General features: G+C 34.1%; 4 protein-coding genes across 4 annotated transcripts; 3 read left to right on the forward strand and 1 right to left on the reverse strand.

The window, feature by feature from the left end:
• Positions 1 to 1,404: 1,404 nt before the first annotated feature.
• Positions 1,405 to 4,159, forward strand: LOC122603501 (UDP-glucose 6-dehydrogenase 3-like). The gene is made up of 2 exons (XM_043776217.1): positions 1,405 to 1,464; positions 2,465 to 4,159. The coding sequence occupies exon 2, from the start codon at positions 2,477 to 2,479 to the stop codon at positions 3,917 to 3,919; it is 1,443 nt and encodes a 480-aa protein (XP_043632152.1). The 5' UTR covers positions 1,405 to 1,464; positions 2,465 to 2,476; the 3' UTR covers positions 3,920 to 4,159.
• Positions 4,160 to 5,093: 934 nt separating this feature from the next.
• On the reverse strand, positions 5,094 to 6,452 carry LOC122606290 (protein YIPF1 homolog). The gene is made up of 6 exons (XM_043779250.1): positions 6,386 to 6,452; positions 6,274 to 6,316; positions 6,115 to 6,195; positions 5,826 to 6,009; positions 5,469 to 5,736; positions 5,094 to 5,300 (listed from the first exon to the last, which is right to left on the reverse strand). The coding sequence occupies exons 1-6, from the start codon at positions 6,440 to 6,442 to the stop codon at positions 5,094 to 5,096; spliced, it is 840 nt and encodes a 279-aa protein (XP_043635185.1). The 5' UTR covers positions 6,443 to 6,452.
• A 543-nt stretch (positions 6,453 to 6,995) lies between these two features.
• On the forward strand, positions 6,996 to 10,474 carry LOC122605625 (zinc finger protein 346-like). Its single transcript, XM_043778584.1, has 2 exons — positions 6,996 to 7,504; positions 9,648 to 10,474. Exons 1-2 carry the CDS (start codon positions 7,250 to 7,252, stop codon positions 10,194 to 10,196), a joined length of 804 nt encoding a protein of 267 aa, XP_043634519.1. The 5' UTR covers positions 6,996 to 7,249; the 3' UTR covers positions 10,197 to 10,474.
• Positions 10,475 to 11,393: 919 nt separating this feature from the next.
• LOC122605399 (aspartic proteinase nepenthesin-1) lies at positions 11,394 to 13,109 on the forward strand. Its single transcript, XM_043778346.1, has one exon. The coding sequence runs from the start codon at positions 11,618 to 11,620 to the stop codon at positions 12,995 to 12,997; it is 1,380 nt and encodes a 459-aa protein (XP_043634281.1). The 5' UTR covers positions 11,394 to 11,617; the 3' UTR covers positions 12,998 to 13,109.
• Positions 13,110 to 19,878: the final 6,769 nt, after the last annotated feature.

Raw genomic sequence — 19,878 nt, forward strand, 5'->3', positions numbered from 1 at the left:
AATGCGTTTGATGTCGTGATTACCAAAAACAATATCAGTGAACAATTAATTAAGCGAGATACCATGATGATAATGTATCTTCAATATCAGCCAACATTAACAAAAAATACATGTATTAACAATATAAGTGGATATTCAATTGAAGTGGGAATGTGAAAATAGTTTAAATAGGAATACATTTGAATTGAAATAAAGGAAGGACACTTTCGTACATTCGCATGGTTATATTTCAACATTTAATGAGAAAGAGTGTTATTTCTATTATATAATAGTATAAAAGTATAAATATGTGGAGGTATTAACAATTATCATGTTAAACAAAAAATAAAATCGTCCATGTCTTATATTTGAAAAATAAAATCCTCTCAAGTTCTTCCATCAAGTTATGGGATCTACAAAATCTTAAACATTAAATTAAAATTAAGGGTTAATATTTTTTCAATGACTTATTAAATTGGAATAACTTTAGTAAATCCATATTTATACTCGAAACATGAGAAATAATTTTAAAATTTTAAGATTTTTTGGACCCTTTTGTCCTAATCTAGAGACTAGAGTTGTACAAAATTCGAGGATATGTCATTAGCAATAATAGACCGTCACATTTTACATACATGGTTATATTACCATCGAACTTAATACATAAATCCGATTAGAACAATAAATAGAATAGTTTTTCTTTTTTTTTGTAGTCTTATTTATGGAAAAGAAAGTTAATCCGTAGTAAAATCGGTAGACGGTAATCACTACTATAAGTCTATAGCCTAGGACTATTGGATTAGGATCCTGTAAAGTTGAAATGAACTTTATTGATAAAGTTAATAATTTTGACCATTAGATTAAAATCAAGTAGTTAAAATTCAAAAATCATTTTTGAATCTTAACCTTTAATTTTAATCTAATGATCAAGATTACATCAACTTTACCTATAGGATCTTAGGTGGGTACATATGAAAAAAAGAGAATAATATATCTACAACAATTATTAGCAATTTACAACAATATATGTTTTACACAGTTATAAATTGTACAGTAAAATATGTATATTTGTTGTAGATAGTTAATATGTGTTGTAGATTTACATTAAATAATAGTTATTATTATGGGTACTAAATGTTAGACAAATCATATATTTTGTAAAAGGAAAATAATAAAAAAAGAAAGTGATGTTTTACAGCTTCACCACTCCCTCTCCTCCTCCTCTTCCTTCATTTGCCAAATGCGTGTAGGTGGACGCGTTGAGCTGTCCACATCAATTGTTTTCAATTCAATAGAAAGTTCATACGTATTACTTTTAGAGGGAACTTAAATGTCATTTATCAAAATCTAAAGGGTAGATTCTGTACTTCCCTAACAATAGTATATATAAACATGTGCCCCCCTCCCGCTTTCTATGTTTCTCATTACAAATAACAAATAATCTTTCACATTTTTCACACCCTCCGATCACGGATCTAACAACAGGTAACATCATTTCAGATTCATCATCGTTTTATTTATTTATTTCTATTTCTATATAAATATTTTTCTGTAATTTTTAATCTGTATAGTGATTTAATTTTTAAGGTGTGTTATTAATTGATATATATGTTTATTATATGATAATCAGAGACTAGTGTCAGATCCATTAACATTTAGTTACTTAAGTTTCTGCATATCGAAATTTAGGATTTAATATTGAAATGAGCTGAGTCCGTTACGAAGATGTACGGATTAGATCTGTGCTGTTTTAATTGACGTGACCATAGAAATTTACTCAATTTTGTATACTTGTTTGCATTTTATATAGATCTGAAAATGTTAGTATTATGTTAGGCAGCAATGTTGTTACTCGATTTTACGCGTTAGAGTGTAACTTGTCAACAGTCTAGACTAATTGTATGTGAACAGATCGAATAACTTGTGTTTTAAAAACGATTTCAACTCTGTGTTTTGGTACTCATTTGAATGTCCATCACTTTACGCGCAAGTATACTTGATTACGGGTGAATTAACTTGTAATTTTGATGTTTTTGACATTTTCGTGGTTCTCATTTGAAACTGTTCCCACATGTATCATTATAGTTGTCGTAAGTGGCTTTCATCTCGTTTTAGTTGTGTGATGATCATCGTGGGTGCGAATCTTGATGGATCTTTTGCCATTCAAGATTTTAGGATTTTTATGTGTTTTTTAGCTGGGTGTTCGATTATTGATTCATAAAGTTTCATGAGGTTATAAGTTATTCATTGGTGTTACGGATAAAAGTATATTATGCCTTTTTTTTATACAATATGAGATCTAAAGTCATTTTATGATATGGAATATATAAATCAAGTTGGAAGTTACTTTTCTTCTATTTTACTAAGCAAAAGTTAATCTTTGAGCTTATTGATACACCCATGGATAAATTTTTTTATTTATGTTGATCTTTTTAAGTACCATGTGACTTGATGCTTATTGAAAAGTTTAAATCTTGGTATATAGAAACACAAAAATATGGTGAAGATCTGCTGCATTGGAGCTGGGTATGTTGGTGGTCCCACCATGGCTGTCATTGCACTTAAGTGCCCTGATATCGAAGTGGCAGTGGTTGATATCTCTGTACCTCGCATCACAGCCTGGAATAGTGACCAGCTCCCTATCTATGAACCAGGCCTTGATGATGTTGTGAAGCAGTGTCGAGGCAAGAACCTCTTCTTCAGCACTGATGTGGAGAAGCATGTATGTGAGGCTGACATAGTATTTGTTTCGGTCAACACCCCAACAAAGACACGTGGTCTTGGTGCTGGTAAAGCTGCTGATCTCACATACTGGGAAAGTGCTGCTCGTATGATTGCTGATGTTTCGAAATCAGACAAAATTGTTGTTGAGAAATCAACTGTCCCTGTGAAAACAGCTGAGGCAATTGAAAAAATTCTGACACACAACAGCAAGGGAATCAACTTCCAAATTCTTTCAAACCCGGAGTTCCTTGCTGAGGGAACTGCAATTGAAGATCTTTTCAAGCCTGACAGAGTCCTCATTGGTGGCCGGGAAACCCCAGGAGGCCAGAAGGCAATTCAAACATTGAAGGATGTGTATTCTCATTGGGTCCCTGAAGCAAATATCATCACAACCAATTTATGGTCAGCAGAACTGTCAAAACTTGCCGCCAACGCATTCTTGGCACAGAGGATCTCTTCTGTTAATGCCATGTCTGCTCTGTGCGAGGCAACAGGTGCAAATGTTAGTCAAGTTGCATATGCAGTTGGAAAGGATACTAGAATTGGTCCAAAGTTCTTGAATTCCAGTGTGGGATTTGGCGGTTCGTGCTTCCAGAAGGACATTTTGAACTTGGTTTACATCTGTGAGTGCAATGGGCTCCCTGAAGTAGCCGAATACTGGAAACAAGTCATCAAGATCAACGATTACCAAAAGACACGATTTGTAAACCGTGTTGTAGCCTCCATGTTTAACACGGTGTCAAACAAGAAGATTGCCATCCTTGGATTTGCTTTTAAGAAGGATACAGGTGACACCCGAGAAACCCCAGCCATTGACGTTTGCAAGGGTTTGCTAGGCGACAAGGCTCTGTTGAGCATCTATGATCCACAAGTCACCGAGGATCAGATCCAAAGAGATCTTTCCATGAAGAAGTTTGACTGGGACCATCCTCTTCACCTCCAGCCAATGAGCCCCACCACCGTGAAGCAAGTAGGTGTCGTTTGGGATGCCTATGCAGCCACCAAGGATGCCCATGCTGTGTGTATTCTGACCGAGTGGGATGAGTTCAAATCTTTGGATTTCCAAAAGATATACGACAACATGCAGAAACCCGCTTTTGTCTTTGATGGTAGGAACGTCGTTGACAGTGAGAAACTTAGAAAAATTGGTTTCATTGTTTACTCCATTGGTAAGCCACTCGATGCCTGGCTCAAGGACATGCCTGCTTTGGTCTAAAGAACCAATTTGTTTTCATCATTTCCCTTGTGATGGAACCTGAGAGCACTAGTCAGTTCAATTCTTAACTATTTTTGGCTGGTCAGTTCTTTTATTCTTAAATTTGTTCATGTAGTGAAAAGACCATCATGTGGGTTGCCATATATGTTTATTAAGCTTTACGTTCCTCCTGCCTTGTATCCGATTATATTGTTACATTTTTCAACTTTACTGAATATTAATATGACCCATTTTATTAAAGAGTTGTCTAAAAAGTTCCAAGAATATGTAATTTGAGCAATTATTGTTAATGGATCATGGTGTTGTATATGCTTTGTTAGCATACAACTCAACTGCTTTACATTTGCAGGCCAATGTTGTGATGTAATAATGTTCATCTAGATGCATTTGTTTCCACTTCAGTTATGATCAACCCTTTCTTTACTTTATGCCTTAGCTTGTACAATTATCCGTTGTCCAAGCTGTACTCATTTGTAGTGTAGTGTACAACTGTACATGTCTGAACCTATGTAATGACTTTTAAGTTCTAACTTATGTGGACTGCCTCGCAGTTCAGCATGAGAGACTGCTCTCTTGCAATGCAATTGTAACGATGGTAGTTCCAGTGAAGTAGATACTCCAGTTTCCAATCAATTTGCGTCTCATACTCTCACGGGAATTGCAAATTCATTATTTTTACAATAAATGTTTGATATGTCTTATACCGGCGTACCGCTCAAGTTTCCTTAAATTAGGTACAACAAACAACTTTGTCACAGAAAGTAAATGGTCTGGCTTTAATGGGACATTCTGTAATAGAAACTGTTTTATTTTTGAGGAAGAATGCTATTGGTATCTTCTGCTATATTAAATTGAACTATACAGTATAAACTCAGCAATGACCTTTAATATTGGAGAACAACAATAATAATTGTATTCACTGTAAAAGCTAAAATAGTGTTAAGTAGCCTTAGCTCAAGCAAGATAGACCGACCCATAGAGAAGAAAGCTCATGAAATTTTGAAAGAGCACGAGGGTATCTTGATAGCCAAGTATACTGACATGTTGGATTGTGTGGCAAAGTTGAATCGTATATAAGATTATGGGCTATACCTCTGTATGAGTTTCCAAGTGGTAGAAGAGCCTTTTCACCGTGACCATAATTGGATCCAACTTCTCTTTACCGTAAAGAAAACTACATAATCGCACTAAACAAATAGACTTTAAGTACAATGGACAGAGCTAACTGCAACATGGTAATTGCAGCAACAATCCAAACCCACTTTTCACCCGCTGAAACTATGTGGCTTTGTAGATTCGATGCCACAAACATTGCTGACATGAATCCAGCAACACCCGCAATCACCCACCTGCTTATTTCCACAGGTATAATAGACAGGCACTGCAATTCAAATAAATACTAATCAGCCACAAAGGACACTACTAACTGTGCTTCCTCGAAGAAACAAAAATCATAATTTTGCAATAAACCAACTTCAAAAGAAAATTTATGTAACATTACAGCGTTGTGGTTATATACGTGTTCAGATATATGTCAACAGAACCTTACCACTGCGGGGATGAAGATAAATAGTGAGTAGCCATAGAGACAGAGTAGTTGAGCAAGGCCTAACGGTGCAGACAAGTACTTCAAAACTATATACAAAATGATGGGTACAAAAAGTGCGTAGCCATACAGCACGCTAGCAGACCATGTCAAAAGATGTATATCATAGTCCCAATTCTTATGATGTAACTTGTTAGCAAGATAAGTCACAGATGCACTGATCGAAGCTGATACAAAGATCAATGTCGTGCATATCCAAAAAGGTCCATACCTGCAAGAAAAAATAAACACGTGTTCTAAATACATTTAAACATAGATACAGAGGTTTCATGTAGAAATATAGAATTAACATTAGCTTACAAGTCAGGGTTGCTAGCAGTCTTCTCACTGAATGTCCCTTTTAAGGGAAATAAAGAATCTTTAATCCTATCTAATATATCAGATGTGTCGACATCAAAGTAAGGCTGGTAGGCCGTGACTGTGAATGCTTTAAGCCAACCAGGCGGTGGTTGTTGTTCACCAGATCCTGGCTTTGAGAACATAACTGCACCAAACAGATTAAACTGTCATGCCATATTAGAAAACCAATCTCATGGGGAAAACATAACTATATAAGTAGATGCAATGAGGTTGTTACGTAAAAACGTACCATCAGCATCATGAGTTGGACCAGAACCAATGGAGATCTTTCCTTGTGATGCAGAAGGTGGAAATGTTTGTAGTTGAGAATCTGCAATCAAGAAATAAGTCAACAAACAATGAGATTTTATGCTATTATGATTTAGATAAAATGCACGTTGCACATTACCGTTGAATTTGACAGAAACTTGTCCAGGGGGATCTTGTACAGGCTGGAACATGAATCAAAAATAAGGTTTTCGATCAATGTGATATAATGTGTTTGAATAAAATGAACGTACCGCCACAGATCCAGAGGTATTTTGGTTATCAATGCCCGGATCATTTCCTGACATCATTTTAAAACGATTGCAGATTGAAGATGAATTCTTGAATTTCTTGTTTGGTGTTGTGCTCTGGTGACTCCGTTGGACGGACAGATGTTTTAGCTTAACGATTTTTTGAAAATTACCGTTGGTTACTTGATTTATCGTTGGGTAGGGTATCCAAATAATGTTGAAAGGGTAAATTTTGTCATCTATCACAAAGATAAGTTTCAACTTTTTCTATAATTTGAACCATAACTTTCACTTTGTAGCTTCAACTAATCTATAATACCTTAAAAACAATCCATTCAATTTTAAATATATTTTTAGTTAAAAGTCATATTAGTTATAGAAGTTAGCTATAATAAATGATTGTGATTGGGTGATAAAATTAAAAAAAAAAAAATTCTTAATTGCAAATTTTGAATCACCGGATATATCATGCCACTAATGATATCTTCCCATCTTCCGATCATATATCAAAAAGAAATTTATATGAAATAATGTCAATTGATCTAAATCAAACCGGCTCAAAACAAATACTTGAAATAATGTCTTAACCAGGTATAAATGAGCCAATGACTTTCCGTCTAAATGGTTGAGGCGTGACAAAGTAAATGGATATGATCGGATAGACTAGTGATTTGTCAATGATCCAAAAACGAGTATAAACAAGAAGTTTAAGGGCTAAAATTGTCAGGGATGTCAACCATTAGTTTTATCAACTTTCAAACCAATTTAGAATTGTGTTACTAACAAAACCCATCCCCAAATTTCAGAAGAAAAAAAACTCTGTATATTTCTTCTTCCATCGTTCTGAAACCACCGCGAATTCCGGAAATGCAACCACCAAATCCTGCTGATGCATACGGTCACCACCATCCCCAAGAATATTTTACCTTTTTCCCAACAACCCCAAACCCTAACCCTTATCATCAATTACAATCACAGCCTGCTGATCCAACACCGCCCGGAGTCGATTCTTATCCGACAACTCATGGTGCTGCTTCTGCTTCTTACAATGCACATTATTATACCTACTCCAACACCGTTGCGCAGCATTGGCTTGCCGCCGGCGGTCTGCAATATGTATCCGTAAGTTTGTTTCTCTTTCCCCTGATTAATTTAATCATCAAGATCATATCTTTTAGCTAATTTGGTTGGTTAGAGATAATTATGGGGTAGTGTTTAGTAGATAGTTTTGCCCCTAGCATTCTACTCGTAGGATCGTTGTAGATGCGTATCTAAGAAAACACAATGTCAAAGTAAGCGGTTTGATCTCCGCTCTGATTCTAATCAGAGATAGCCAATGATTTCTTATGTGGACAAGTTTAGATTTTTCTTAATGCATTCTGAAAAACTAGTAAAGTACAGTGATTAGGTCGCAACAACAAACTATGCCACTGCGGATACCTTGGTTAATTGCACGTTATAGTTAGTGCATTTAGCAATTTATTGACATTCGTTTGATTTGTTGTATCTTGGATCGAATGCTTGCTAAAGCCTAACCGATTACCAGGTCACCTCTTTTGCTATTATAATGATTTATTAAATAATTCTTTCTCATTTATCTTTCAATTGGAAACAAATTGTAAGTCAGATTTGTATGAGCCTGAAAGTTTTTGTATTTGGTGTATCTTCTAAAGTTTGGGCTTTTCAGCTATTTAAACAACGTTCAAGATACGGTTGTTTAACAATCAAATGAAAGTCTATGTATCTTCTATGTTTTAGGATCCATGGTTCGATTCATGAAAACTCGGTTGTAGAATGCTTTTTTAAGAGTGTCAGGTTTTTGGCTTCTTGTTTCATGGGTTCGAGGTTTTAAGTGTTCAGTAACATCTTGGATGCTTAAGTGTCAAAGGCATGAATCAAATAAAAGTCATTAAGCAAATGAAAGACATATCAGATATCACATATATGTAATAAAAGTTAATAATTGGATACATAAAGTCTTATCATTTTAAAACAATTTTACCGCCTGACTATGACAATCATTGAATAGTGTAAAACTATTAAGATTCTATTGTATAAACCAATTATCATCATGCTATTGCCTAAAACTTTTACAGTTAACATATCCCTGAAACTATTATAATCATTTGATTGCTTAGAACTAAAGTATTAATCATCATTGATCCTCACCAAGGGGGAGCATTAGTTATTGTGGCCTTTGTTACACTTTTTGTTTTTTTTAAATCTTCATTTGGTTTGGTGGTTGCAAAATTCACGGTTATTAAGCGAAATGAGTGGGTGATGAACTATAGGCGTCTAGCATACAAATTGAATTCCATACCATCCCTCGTTAAGATGGGAAGATTCAACAATCACCAATGCAATCACCACATGAGTTCTGAAATAAGTCATTTAATGCAATTAAAAAATTCTGATCTATGTGCTCAACATCGGCTACTTCAAACCTCGAATTGTTATTCATATATTCCCACACAAATACTACCCCTAATGATATTTTCTTCATCAACAACACGACTTGCAAATCAGACCTACAAGTGCTGACCACTCGTGTCGCTAGCTTTCTACAACCTTCTGGTCATTGCTTCAAGTTTTGCTGTAGGCATTAGTTGTATAGTTTGTTAAAATCAAAGATTGGTCAAATATGGGTAATACCATATAATAGATGAGATTTCTAGCAGCATTGCATATTGATCGTTGCATCTGTTAAAAGATATCGTTTTCTGTTATACTTTCCAATCTAAACAGTTCTAATCGAACTTAGGTTTTCTATCCAGAAACAATATCGTATATTCACATCAGCCATATATACGCGTCTTTAGGTTTCTTTTTTAATCCAGAATTACTCTTAAGACCTTTAGTACCTGTGCGGATGGAGTATCGGACTGCAACATTTATTACATAAGGATTAATGTTTACTAAGGCCTCCTAATTATGCCATTTGCTCAATCTGCCAAAATAGTTCCACGAAATTTAGAATAGTGTTCGAGTGGCATGATTGCTGCAGTTGTCTACCACTTCATGCATAAAGCACCTATTTTATCCACTTTGCCTTTTATTTGAGACAAGCAGAATTTAATAAGTTGAAAAAGGGAACAATGGATAAACTGGTTGAACTTGGAGACAATATTAGAGTTACGACATCGTTGTAGCCTTTTAGGGCATGGGAATGATTTATGCAAACGAAATGCATGCTTTGTCAACAAATGTAATCTTCCAGGAAACTCTTTGTGCATTTGATTAATCTACTTATTACACAACAATGCAGGGTACAACGGTTCCCCAAGATTCTTCACAACAGATACTACCTGCAATGCCTACTTACAGTACATGGACCAATCCAAATCCAACCGCTAAACCACGTGGGCCATGGAAAAAGATCTCGAAGAAAACAAAAATTGTTCAGTCTGCTTGGTGTGAACTCTGTAGAACTGAGTGCACCACCATTGATGTTCTTTATAAACATAGATCAGGTAAAAAACACCTGAAAAATCTGGAAAAATTAATGCAGGCTACTTCTGCTGCCAGTACATCCGCCTCGACCCCTGTTAATCCAGCTGTGCCAAGCAACCCAATCATAGGACCTCCAGAAAAACCAAAAAAGGGTAAATCGGGGACAAAAAAGAAGGCAGAAACTCCAGAAGACTTGGAGAAGAAGAGAAGGAAGGTATTGGAAGGCGGGGCAGCTGCAAATGCTGTGAGAATATGTCAAATCTGCAATGTTGTTTGCAATAGTGATACAGTTTTCAGATACCATCTTACGGGGCAAAAGCATGCTTCCATGTTGAAAAAACAACAGCAAGCTGGTGTAGTTTGAGCATGTAAGCGTAGCATGCATATTTTCTCGACCTTTTCTCCTCCGATTCTGATGAGGGACATGCTAAATTGTTATGCATTCATGTGCTGTTCTTCTATCTGACCATAGTAGGAATGCAACATAGTAGAGGTCTTATTTAAACTGATAATCTTAGTGCCGTTAAAAAAAAAAATCTTAGCTATTGAGGAAGCATATGAATTAAAGAGAAATGATGATGTAACATTGTGTCTTTTAGCTATTTATGAAATTGAATCTTGATGGCATTAAGTGTTGTTCCAGTTGTATATATGCACTTTGATTTTCATCTACAATTTTACCAAGAGCATTCTTAATTCTACCGGTGAAAATTTTGCTTATCACATTACAAACCACATTGCAACATACAATTGGTCCATATTCAAGAGGTGTATCACGCTTGGGAATCAAAGCAATGCATTTATTCCCCCCAGCTCCTTGTTAAGTTAGAATGAAAAAACTCCTTTGATATCCTCACAAAAGATTTCTTTAATAATAATCTCCCAAGTTGCCTTAAAGAATTAGGCTATATAACCATCTGGTCCAAGTGCTTTATTGTCATCAATATATCATCTAAAGTTCTCTTTATTTCATCATCAGTGATTTCGTTAATATCTTCAATGCTAACTATAGTACTTTTCCTTTTAGGGTGGAGCTTTCTAACAAGGTTAAATGTCCATTAATGGGTATTGCAGCCATCTTATAAACGTAAAGCCGTTTGCTTTTTGAAGGTATATATATATAGAGAGAGAGATTTACATTTAAACCTTAACTTGAACAACTGTTTTACATGTATATAGGTACAACATACATACATGCTGTGTACGTATTAAAGAAACAATATCAGAAAAATAATAAGACAAGTATACGATATAAATTATCACAAATTCTCTGTGTCACTCATATATGATCATTGTTTAGTTTGTCATTCTTTCTTTTTCATAATAAAAAGTACTACTAAATTGTTCTCCAATTTCTACGCCAAGTACTGATCATTACCCACCACCTCTTGGAGTTATCATATCATATCAACTCCAACAATCCAATATATGCTTAAAAACCAATCCAATTAATCTTTACATATTATTCTTATTTGAATATATAAAAATCCAAATATTATCTTGTTAAGTAACCTACTTGCAAGACTTAAAGAGTGTACGTATGCTCTTCAAATTTCAAACCATATTCACCAACTTTTTTCTCCCATATATATGCTCTCTTAAATTCTTCTTCCTCTCTAGCAGCTAGACCATTTCTTCTAACCTACTTCCCACCATTATTCTTTGGAGACTTTGTGGAGTTAAATTGCCCAAATTATATAATTATACACACACACACACATATATACATTATACATATATAATTAGACCACCCATATATTACAACATTCTCAAGCTCTAATTAATATGGCTGCTTCCTTACTACTCTCATTCTCTACCATTTTATTCATCATCCTTTTCATTTCTCCATGTATTACCCTTTCTACATCTAGACGCATCCTTCATGATCACGTGTCCAAGCACCGTGAAACCAGTTTTCGCGTGGCCCTCAAACACGTTGATTCTGGCAAAAACTTGACCAAGTTTGAACGTTTACAACGTGGTGTAATGAGAGGAAACCTGAGATTAGAAAGACTCATTAACAACATGATGGCTACCTTATCCGAGTCAAATTCACAAGTAACCTCATCAGTTCACGCAGGAAATGGAGAGTTCTTAATGAATTTAGCCATTGGAACACCCCCTGAAACATACTCTGCTATCATGGATACAGGTAGTGACCTCATTTGGACACAATGCAAGCCATGCACTAAATGTTTTGATGCACCAACACCTATTTTCGATCCAAAAAAATCGTCCACTTTTTCTAAAGTTTCGTGCTCAGATAGTTTATGTCAAGCTTTACCCACTTCTGATTGTGAATCAGATGGGTGTGAGTATTTGTATTCTTACGGAGACTACTCGTCTACGCAAGGCGTGTTAGCGACTGAGACGTTTACGTTTGATAAGGTCCCGGTTTCTGGATTAGGATTTGGTTGTGGTGAAGATAATGAAGGAAGTGGTTTTAATCAAGGTGGTGGGTTAGTAGGGTTAGGCAGAGGACCTTTATCTTTAGTATCTCAATTAAAACAATCAAAGTTTTCTTATTGTTTAACTTCTATTAATGATGATACATCATCATCATCAGAAAACTCTAAAAGTAGTCTTGTGATGGGTTCTTTAACAAGTGATATTTTGACATCTAATAGTACCACTGTTTTCACCACTCCATTGATCAAAAACCCATCTCAACCATCTTTTTACTATCTTTCACTACTTGGTATATCGGTTGGAAACGTCGATTTGCCAATCAAGAAGTCAACTTTTGCCATAAATTCTGACGGGAGTGGTGGAATGATCGTCGATTCTGGCACGACGATCACATACCTTGAAGAATCAGCATTTGATATGTTGAAAAAAGAGTTTATTTCACAAACCAAGTTGGATGTAGATAACTCGGATTCTACTGGTTTGGATTTGTGTTTCGGGTTGCCTGCTACTGATGATTCGAGTGAGGTATCCATTGAGATTCCAAAACTTGTGTTTCATTTTGATGGAGCTAGTTTGGATTTGCCAGGGGAGAATTATATGATTGGAGATATGAAAAGTGGACTTGCATGTTTGGCTATGGGGAGTTCAAGTGGGATATCTATATTTGGAAATATACAACAACAGAACATGATGGTGGTTCATGACCTTGAGAAGGAGACATTATCATTCATTCCAACTAAATGTGATCAATTGTAATCATAAGCATTCATACATCATGTATTTACATGTACACTTTTCTTTTTCTACACTTTTTCTTTTATGAATGGATACATGTTTTGTGGGTTATCAAGATTTGTTTTATTATACATTTATACGTACTTGATTATATATATGAACATACACAAAATGTTACATGTAAAATCATTTCAAATATTGCTATCTAGTAATGAAATCATTTGAAAAGCCCACTTCAATATATTAAGTGACTAAACAGTAATGCACAATTCATTTGTACAGAATATTTTGTTGTTAATTTGACTCAAAAACTATATGACTACACAAAATAAAAGAGTGGCCCATTTATCATATGTAACTACACATATTGACTATTTTACAAAATGAAGGTCACCATGAGACCAAACATAGCAGCAGCAACATACAAATAAGTAGTAGTACAAAACATAACAGCCTAGTGAACGGAACCAATCAAGCAGTAATCAATCAGAAGCACCTAAGCATTGAAACGTAAGTAGACAACTTTGCAAGTGAATCATGTCAAATGGGATGAGATAAAACGTAGAGGTTTCAGATGTATGGGTCAGGTTGGTTGAGTATAACGGTTATACCCCCCTGCCAAATGTACTTATGAGTTGGTCAATTTAGGTTATGTTTTCTCTCCAATGGGTCAAAACAGGTAAATAAAAAAATATAGCTAATGAAGAAACAGGTGAAACCCGTCGAACTGTCAAACTTGCTTACAGTGCATTATTAATACATATAACCTCTTGAATTTTTATCGTTGAAAAATGTAATTATTAGTTTATTACCGATATTAAACCTATGTAATCATAGTTGACGGATTAATGGCTTAATTTTTTGTGTTAACTTTAAAGTAGCCATTAGGGTCAACCAACCAGGCCCGTTTGACATGTACATGCCTGTTTAGACCTATTGCCCAACCCACCTGATCCACCCATTTTACCAGCTCTAGTCATGGTTCCCGCTTAAGAATGGGCGTAAGATTGTATACCCTCATCCTCTCTTGGACTTTCAGATTATGAATTTTAGGAACTGCTCCCTCTTCTTCAAGCTCAACCGACTGTATGGAAACCATATAAAGTTGTCGAATATAATCCTCAAGCACATCACTTCCAAAAGGTGCTAAAAAAAGTTGCCGGATCCTCCATTGAGGCACTGTAACATATTATAAAAAACCAACTCAGACGTAAGCTCTCATATAATGTAAAAAACAATGGAAAGAGACATAGTTTAATTCAGAATACAAAGAAACATAACAATCATTAGTTCAAGAAGATAACGTATCACACTTATTCTTGTCCTCCTGCTTTTCTATTTTTGTCATATGCTTCAAGGTTCTCAGGGTCTTTTAGAACCTGATAAGCCTCTCCAAGGACCTTTGTGCATGAAAATATACATACATGTCATATATACACAAAATTCAGAAGTGTGAAGCTTGGAATAATACATAGAAAGAAAGAAAAAGGTAAAGATAATGTTGGAAAAGAAATGGAGTATTAAGAAAATAAGAGATTTTAAGTTATGCTTTTATGTACTCTATGTTATACCTTATCTATAGCAGAATGTTCAAAATCATGAAGAATCTTCACATTATGCTTTTGTGCAAGAAGAATAACGAAGGGGCTGCCAGCAACTAAATGTTCTTTATTACTTCTAACCAAAACGCAATTTGACATCTCAGAATGTTCAGCTTTATTAGTTCCCAAAATAGTTAGTGATATAACATCAAATCCAAATGAAAGCTTCATTTTTTACAAAGATCACATACTAGAAGAATAAAGATGAAATGGTTTTCGTTAACTTTGTTATCTAAGCAATCGAGTGTATCAAGTTTTGCAAAGAATACTCTAAAATCTATAAACCCCAAACCGAATCTGTGTACCATATTTGTGTACAAAAATGTTGGAACAAACACTGGATGGTAGGAAAATGTGTCCACTTCAGCAACTGCTTTGTCATGTATTTACAGCTATATATAAAAAAAAGAAAAAAAAGAGAAACCATTGTGTATAGCAAGCAAGTGAGTTGAAGAGAGAAAAAGAAAAATTGAAAATTTCCATTTTATACATTGTAAATCAGCTTCGCATATATGGTTACAAGCATTCCCAGATGCAAACAAAACATTATGATAAAAAAGAATCTAATAACAATCCTAAACTTGAAATTGAAATAAAACCCAAATTGAAATCTGAGAATTCTTACCTGAAGTGGAAGAATCCATCAACTTTTTTGCTGAAAACAATCCCTACTGTTTGCTCCCCTGCAGCAACTGCCCCGGCCCTCGGCTAAGTAGCTTAAATTTTATATATGTAATGTGTTGGACTTGCTTCAAGAAGCATCAAAAACAGTAGAATACCAAAGGTTGACCCATTATCAATAGGCAAGTCTATTCCCCATGGATGCCTGCCCTAGTGAGTCGTATCTCATTAATCTTGCATATGGTAAATTCAAAATATAATCAGACCTCTTAATCAACAAACACTACTCAAATATAAACCTTCCAATCTGAACAGTCCTATCCAGATTTTATATATGCATCTTTAGTTTTCCTTTTTAGTCTAGACTTACCCTTAACTCTTAAGACAGCTTCAAAACCCTTGGGGATGAATTATCTGATTGCAACATTTATTACAGAAGGATAATTGGTTCTGGCGGCCTCCAAATTATGCCATTTGGTCTCCATGGGTCAATCAGCCAAAAAAGTTGTACAGATGCCACCACGTTTAGGAATTGCGTTCAAGTAGTAGTTGCATGATTGCTGCAGTTGTCTATCAATTCATGCATAAAGCACCTACTATATCCACTATGCCTTCGATTTGAGATAAGCAGAATTTAATAAGCTGAAATAACGAAGTGTTGAGATAATGGATAAAATTTAGGAACTTGGACAAAATGATAGAGTTAGGACATTATTAAAGCCTTTTAGGGCATGGGAACCTCTATAAATTTAATCTGCCGAAAACATGTTGTGCATTTGATTAATCACACAATATTGCAGGGTACAACGGTTCCTAAAGATGCTTCGCAACAGATACTACCTGCAATGCCTACTTACAGTACATGGACCAACCCAAATCCACCCATAGGCCATGGAAGAAAACAAAACTGAGTGCACCACCATTGATATTCTTTATAAACATTGATCAGGTAAAAAAACACCTGAAATATCTGGAAAGATTAATGCAGGCTACTTACGCTGCCAGTAAATTAGTAAAACTATGTTTGTAATTAGTTTGAAAATATAGCATACTAATTAAGAGAAATCATGATGTAGTATTGTGTCTTTTAGCTACATATGAAATTGAATCTGGATGGCATAAACTAATTTTCCAGTTGTATATATTACTTAAAAATCTGTCAAGTTGTGATTTTATTTCCTTTATTCTTTCTTAATTACCATTTCACTAGGATTTGGATATTGCTTCTTGATTGTTTTGATGAAAATCTAGTGAATCTGAAACAAGTAAATAAGGACCCCAAACATTTGCATGTGTGTATCTGAGTTTTGTTTAGGGACACCATGTTAGGCTCACTTATTTTGTTTACCATCTAGTTTAATCAGATACTTTTATTAGATCATACATAGTAAGTATACTTCTTTTATATGATAAGATTATATACTTTTATTAGATCATACATAGTAAGTATACTTCTTTTATATGATAAGATTATTTTGAATTTGATAAACATTATAATACAAATAATTATGATATACTTTACATATATTGATGGTAAGTATAATCAAATAATTAAACACTGAGTCATTGATGGAACGTTGTTGAATTTGACCAATGATGAAATTGTAGCTAAGTTGTTTTAGTCGACATTGACAATGATTATCCAAACGAAAAAACAAAGGTCAAATTTTCTGTAAGGAGCAATCAATGTTCATTTTCGCGTTATTTTAATTTACAGTAATTAAAAAAAAAATAATGGGTCACAAGTTAATTTGAAACAAATTAAAAGATTCTTTATTCAAAAGTGAATCTCATTCATGAACAACAAATATTACAGAGGATAGACTCATAGAGTACAGTAAATTTTCACATAAAACAGAAATTTTGTCCATTCTCGCACTTCAATTTCAATCTTGAGGCCCGATTCTTAACCTATGAGAAACCCAATGATTGACCAAATGATGCGCCGATACCGAAACCCTATTAAAGAATTTTTCATTCCTCACCTTCCATATTCTCCAACAAAAATGCACATAAACATCATTTTTGGTGTTTCGTATGTTGTAATTTCAATTTAAAGTTTATTTCCTCATATCATAAATTTGTAACTTTTTATTTATTTAAATGAGTCATCTAAACTTGACTAGTTTCCAATCCTTTTGAAATATTGTGTTGTAATTCGTATACACTCCTCCGTTATACTACATATATACTTTTCGACCCTTAAAGGGTGGAGCTTTCTAACAAGGTTCTTTGAGCTTCCTAACGTATAGGTTAAATGCCCATTAATAACAAAAATGAAAAAAAAACTGTTTTATTTTTTCATTGATAGGCATAGTAATTTACATAAAAATAAAAGACAAACAACAACAAGCTGCTTCGCTTCTCTTTTTGTATAGCAAATCCTGCAATTCCATTAATGGGAATTGCAGCCATCTTTCAAACCGTAACTTAACAACTGTTAGCAAATTAAAGTTATAACATATATACATGCCGTGTAATAAAGGAACAAGAATAACAATAATAAGACAAGTATACGATAATAGCAATGTAACAAAAAAGGTAGGACCTTCGAAATGGACCAATATTTTGTTGCTTTGACATATGTTTAAGATCCTTAAAGCTTTATAATAAAGCATACAAGTTTGGAATCCACTAGCTGTTCGAACCATGTGCCCCTTAAATTGCTTTATACAAACATGAACTGTGTGTTCCTGGATCATCTTAATTTGTCCTACATTATATTCCCCCGACCCATATGTGTCGAAAATAATATGTCCTTTTTTTAGATGCAGAAATGGCATCATTAGTGTCAAAGAATCTTAGCAATCCACTAATTCACATATCGACACCACCAAGTATTATAATTACATAAATGTGAAACATGTTAGTATATTTAGTAATCCATTATTTATGCTTTGTTGATATGAAAATGAATAAGTTTCAACTATTTTTTTTTATTTTGGAACGGCAATAAGTTTCAACTACTTGATTATGGTTCATGCCGTTTTTTAGCCTTACATGGATGAGAATTGAACATCCGTTGTATAGACACCTCCTTTTTAGCTTAGCCTGTTCAAAATCAAAAAGTATATTTCACCCTATCATACCTTTTTCATAACGATAAATTGTGGACGTCTAAGTTAACTTACACTGTAACTTACATATGATTTTCTGGTGGGTCTGTCGCCGGAAAGTCTTAGTGTTTTTACAAAAAAGTCTTGTATATCGTAGTAGATGATGGTGGTGGTGTGTAAGTTACGAAAATCAATTGTCCTTTTTTGGACTTTTTTTAGTTGGTCACAGATTATCTTTCCCCTATATATATATATACGGGAAAAGGGAATATAAGGTTGTTCGGCACCTAAGCTTAGGTGTGGAACCCCTCACATACTAATATTTTATTATTTTTTGTTTAATGAATAAATGCATAGGCCTCATTATTTTTATGGATTAAAAAAACAATATGTGAGTGTTCCACACCTAAGCTTAGATACTCGACAGCCTTATATTCTCATCCCCTATATATATATATATATAAAGTTTCTACAAGATACTAGCTGGTAATAGTTTAAGGTTACACTATGTATCAGTACATAAACATGGGATTACATATAGCCATACAGGACCGGTCATTAGTACTAGAATGTCTAGGACAAGATGATAAAAAAATACGTCTCATTTTAAAAATGTTATTAAGACAACATAATATTTCAAAGAAAGAAATTCCCTCAAGTTATTAAGTCATTTTTAAAAAATCTTGACCCCTGAATTAAAATCAAATGTTAAATTAAAAGATGATCTTTTAATTTTAACCTTTGATTTTACCTTTTAATTTTAACTTTTGATTTTAATTCAAAAATCAAAATTTACTTGATTTTACTAGTTAAGTTGGATAATTTAAGGGAATCCTTTCCCATATTTCAAAGAGTTTGCAACCTAATTAAAATAAACAACTCATCTTTACAACGACGATTTTATTAAAAAAAAGTACAAATTTGTAATTTTGAAAAGTTAAACTTTAAATTGATATTATAAACTATTGTACCCTTGTTGTGCAGTGTGCACCATAATGTACAAATATTTCTATGGTCATTATTGACCACCTCTGACCTATGAGGCAATTAGTCAAGAAACATATTTTGCCTACTACACCTACTGGGTTATCTATCTTCAAATATTTCTTCGACAAAACAGGATTTATTTACCGACATTTGAATTCTTTATATATGTACCGACATCATATCATTAATTGCTAATTTGAATAGTTACTACTCGTACTCTATTTAACTCGTTATACATAGAGTAAATAAATATAAGTGAAAGGTACTGATACTTTCACATCACTATGAGCAATAAATTGTGCATATGATATTTAGATATTATTATGACTATATCCTTTGACGTTTAAATTTTTTTTTTCTCTCCATATTAGCATGTTATCCGCGCAATACAGAGGTAATCATGACAGTGACGATGTGATGGTGTGGACGACTGTTAGTGGTGGATGCGGCGTTGCGTGGTGTAGTGTAGATAGTTAATGTAAAAGTAATTGTTTTAAAGGGATAATGAATATATTTTAAAACATCAAAGATTGATAGTGTAATTTAATCATTAATATTTATCTCTTTAAGATGATTGCACTTTTATAAAAACTTAAAATGCTCACTTTTGTTATATACTAGATTTTAGACCCGTGTC

Source organism: Erigeron canadensis, chromosome 6 (assembly GCF_010389155.1).
Source record: "Erigeron canadensis isolate Cc75 chromosome 6, C_canadensis_v1, whole genome shotgun sequence".
Taxonomy (NCBI): Eukaryota; Viridiplantae; Streptophyta; class Magnoliopsida; order Asterales; family Asteraceae; genus Erigeron; species Erigeron canadensis.

What these genes read in the sequence shown, in the direction of transcription:
- LOC122605625 (XM_043778584.1), top strand. Translation starts at nt 7,250, where the DNA reads ATGCAACCACCAAATCCTGCTGATGCATACGGTCACCACCATCCCCAA. An exon ending in GCGGTCTGCAATATGTATCC is followed by an intron (nt 7,505 to 9,647) that starts GTAAGTTTGTTT and finishes ACAACAATGCAG; the next exon opens with GGTACAACGGTTCCCCAAGA.
- LOC122605399 (XM_043778346.1), top strand. Translation starts at nt 11,618, where the DNA reads ATGGCTGCTTCCTTACTACTCTCATTCTCTACCATTTTATTCATCATC.
- LOC122606290 (XM_043779250.1), bottom strand. Translation starts at nt 6,442, where the DNA reads ATGATGTCAGGAAATGATCCGGGCATTGATAACCAAAATACCTCTGGA. An exon ending in ATACCTCTGGATCTGTGGCG is followed by an intron (nt 6,317 to 6,385) that starts GTACGTTCATTT and finishes TTCATGTTCCAG; the next exon opens with CCTGTACAAGATCCCCCTGG. An exon ending in TTATCTTCATCCCCGCAGTG is followed by an intron (nt 5,301 to 5,468) that starts GTAAGGTTCTGT and finishes TTTGAATTGCAG; the next exon opens with TGCCTGTCTATTATACCTGT.
- LOC122603501 (XM_043776217.1), top strand. Translation starts at nt 2,477, where the DNA reads ATGGTGAAGATCTGCTGCATTGGAGCTGGGTATGTTGGTGGTCCCACC.